The 3451-nt window shown below is 40.2% G+C and overlaps 1 protein-coding gene across 4 annotated transcripts in view; it reads right to left on the bottom strand.

Moving 5' to 3' along the window:
- Nucleotides 1–3451, bottom strand: part of enox2 (ecto-NOX disulfide-thiol exchanger 2) — a gene marked incomplete in the record, with an annotated part of 191191 nt that overhangs the window by 9291 nt on the left and 178449 nt on the right. For all 4 annotated transcript variants that reach the window (XM_014003713.1, XM_014003739.1, XM_014003722.1 and 1 more), the window contains 2 exon segments: nucleotides 1031–1116; nucleotides 2795–2900. In XM_014003713.1, the coding sequence (XP_013859167.1) occupies nucleotides 1031–1116; nucleotides 2795–2900 (192 nt within the window).

Below are 3451 nucleotides of genomic sequence, written 5' to 3'. Positions count from 1 at the left end.
TACTTGTACATGCATTTGTGCCTCTTACATGTTTATATTTATTTATTTTTATAAGTCTTATAAGTCTTTTGTTTCCATGTGTTACTTTTAGATTTCTCTGTCTTCTGTTTTTACGTTACCTTAAACTTTATTCTAAACTGAGGCAGCGCAAGCATGCACAGTAGATCTGCACATGGATCCTGCTCCTTCCTGTCTGTTGACCAATAAGAGAGGAGCTGACCCAAGAAGCTCTGCTCACCTTATTTGCATAATGAGGCAAAAATGCATAAGGAAATGTAAATACAGGAGGCAGAGAAATGTAAAAGCAACACGTAGAAATACAAAGGCTTGTTTGAAAAATTATAAAAATAATAATCAAATATAATCATTTAAGAGACACAAATGCATGTACAAGTAAAAGAAAAAACAGTAAAATGTAAATTATGATAAAATATACAATTTTTTGGAACTAAGCTAGAAAAATAAATATATAAAACATGAGGTAAAGTTCTCCTTTTTTAATTTAATTAGTGCATTTTAAGTGTATTTATTTATTTAGTGGTTCTTTTATATATTTCTGCTTTTATTTCTAATTATGTCAGTTTTGGTCCTCCACAGTTTTGATACTGTTCCTTTAAGATGCTTCAAGCTCTGCCCCCCTCCTGCTTCCAGACCGGTCCACTCCTCTTTTGGGTGGGGGTTAAGTTTTCTAGTGATGCAGAAACTTTTTATTTATAATTAAATTGAAATATGTGAACAACAGGAGACTTGTCCATCCAGCCTTCCATGTGGGAGCCAGAGTCTGACCCAGAAAAAAAAGATTTTACTTCAGAGACCTTCTGGTAAATCCATCTGTCTCTGCTGAAGGGTCTGTAAAAAGCTTTATGGAGCACTGGTTGCATAAAGTTCAAGCATTTAAAACAAACCTATAAGTCAGCGCAGCAGGGGACACAAACGAATGGGTGGTGGTGGGGGGGTGTGTGATCTGGAATGGTACCGAGGCTCGGCTCGGTTCAACTCCTGGGCATTTTGGTTCATGCAAGCGTGTTACCTTGGTGTCCAAACGCTGCAGGTAGGAACAGATGTACTCGATGCTGGCTCCGAAAGGATGGACGTGCAGGAAGGTTGAAATGATCCCTGCGGTAGGAAAAAAAACAAGTCATGCAAAGATGTTGAACACAAAGGCAGTCCCCGCACTTCTAGTTTCACTCAACCATTAAGCATTGGCAAATTACCAAAGGACATTCAAAACACCGGTTTATCCAACTCCTGCTCGTCTCTCGGAGCCGAGTGGATGGACCAGCTTCAGGAGACGTCTCCCAGACTCCCATTACTGTTAAAAGCCTCTTGTAAGTTGTCGCTGCAGATTAGGACGAGTGTTTAATGACGCCTTTGATGCTGTTGTCTCTGATCAAAGCCGTGCTCTCCCCCAGCACAAACAAACCATCTGTTATCATCGCACAGAAAAGACCAGGGGAGAGCTAATCCTCCATCTATGATTCCTAACAACCTAAAGAGCAACACAGATGCAAAGCTTTCCGCTGAGCAAAAACACAACAGTCGCTTCGAGCTTTTAAGAGGAAAATGCTGCACCAAGACTTAGTTTTTGTCACCCACAGGAGGTCAATCGATACTCGAGCACAAACAACGCGCTCGTCTGAAGCTGCTCCGTTAAATGCGAGTCTAATGGTGCTTTCAGATAGAACAAGTCAAAACCTCCCTGTGATTTAAACGGCTGAGTTTACCCTCAACAAAAAGGCTTTGGTTTTTGCATATTTGTCTGCAGAAGCCACAAAATGAAGTTCAGTAACTGAGTGGTTGTTGATTTAAAAACTCATACCCACTCTGTGTGGACTTGAGCAGAGTTGAAGCTTTTATTTGTGCCTTTCCAGGAAAAAAAAGATGAATAATTATTGCTTCAATTTCCAGAAATGAACAGAAACTGCAATTGTTTTTCTCCCTTTTTAAAGTAAATAATGAGGCTGTCAACTCAATCATCAACCAGCAGCTGTAGCCTCAGAAACAAAACAACTGCCTGTGCAAGTAAAACATAAAGGCATTTTTAACTGCGTGAATACAATACAACCTGCTTCAATAACAATCCTGTTAAAACAAATCTGACACAGCCACTCTTGGAAAAAAAAATAAAACAAAACAATACCTAAAGCAGAACAATGCAGGATCCACTTAGATGAAGAGGTGAAAATGGCATCCAAACATTATTTTCTGCGCTGTCTGTAACAAACTACAACACGCAGTCCTCCTTATGCAAACGTTAATGAGGCATGGAGAAGTTAGAAAATGGAAAATTTCATGCCTTTTACTTTGGTCATGTTTTATTTATAAGGTCGCTCACAAGCACAACAACATAAATAACAAAGACAGAAACTCCGCAAGTTTATAACAGCGTTTCTGTTTGAACTATTTGCTGCCCCTTTCCCCCCCATGACTCCACAAAAAAATGGGAAAACGCACAAAGACGTCTTGGAAAGAGTTTAACTGTCAAACACTWCAGACACAAAGGGAGGCCATTTACTTTAAGTGGTGATATTTTCAACACAGTTTGTTTGATTGGCATGTTATGATTGCATGTCTAGTTTTATTTAGATTTTTTTTCCAAAGCAATCAAAGTAAAGCATTATTGAAAAAGCATTTTTAAGACAAATTGTTTAGAAAGCTTAAAAACTTTTTGTATTGCCACAAATGTAAAATAAAAATCTGTGCGCTTTAGTCTTTTCTTTTATTTAATAAATTGGTTTGTGTTTGTTAAGAACGAGTCCGCAGAATAAAAGCGTCAAGCAGGACGGCGACTCACCGACGAGCAGAGCTTCCCTCTCGGAGTGAACAGGACTCGGTGAAGTCTTCTCTGTGGGACCTTTTTTCTCCTGACTGCAGGACACCACTGCTGAGAGCGTCACTTCCTACAAACACAGACACACGCACAGATTAAGATGACCCACACGCTGATGCACGGGATAAAAACACCACCAACACATCTAATCGATAAGAATAACGAGACGAGGGAGGAGGTCCAGCGTTCGGCCATATTTCCTAAAGACTGATGAACGCCGCACAAACAAGCAACGAAAACGAGATGCGATTAACGGGTAACGTATGGAGGGAGAGGGAAGAAAAGAAAATGATTAAAGCTGAATCTTTAACAAGTGTCAGGAAGCAACTGAAGACTTAGTTTATATTGTGCACCGTATGTTTTCCACTTACAGGATGATGTGGGATGCTGGTGCCCTTTTTCAGTTAATCTATTCATGACACCCCACCAGCATGTGCCAGAGTGTGGGGGCGTACGTATAAACATGTGCAAGCCATTTTCGCTTTATGACTTCTTTAGTTTAGGGTTACGCTTGGGAAATTTGTGCTTTGACAAATGTAGTTACGGCGAAACCAATTAGGCCTCTAATAACCTGCTTGTATCACAACAAACCGTTCCGGAGAGAAGGCGGTTGGGGGGGGG

Source organism: Austrofundulus limnaeus, unplaced genomic scaffold (genome assembly GCF_001266775.1).
Source record: "Austrofundulus limnaeus strain Quisiro unplaced genomic scaffold, Austrofundulus_limnaeus-1.0 Scaffold1, whole genome shotgun sequence".
NCBI lineage: Eukaryota > Metazoa > Chordata > Actinopteri > Cyprinodontiformes > Rivulidae > Austrofundulus > Austrofundulus limnaeus.
This window is presented reverse-complemented; position numbering and strand designations above follow the sequence as displayed.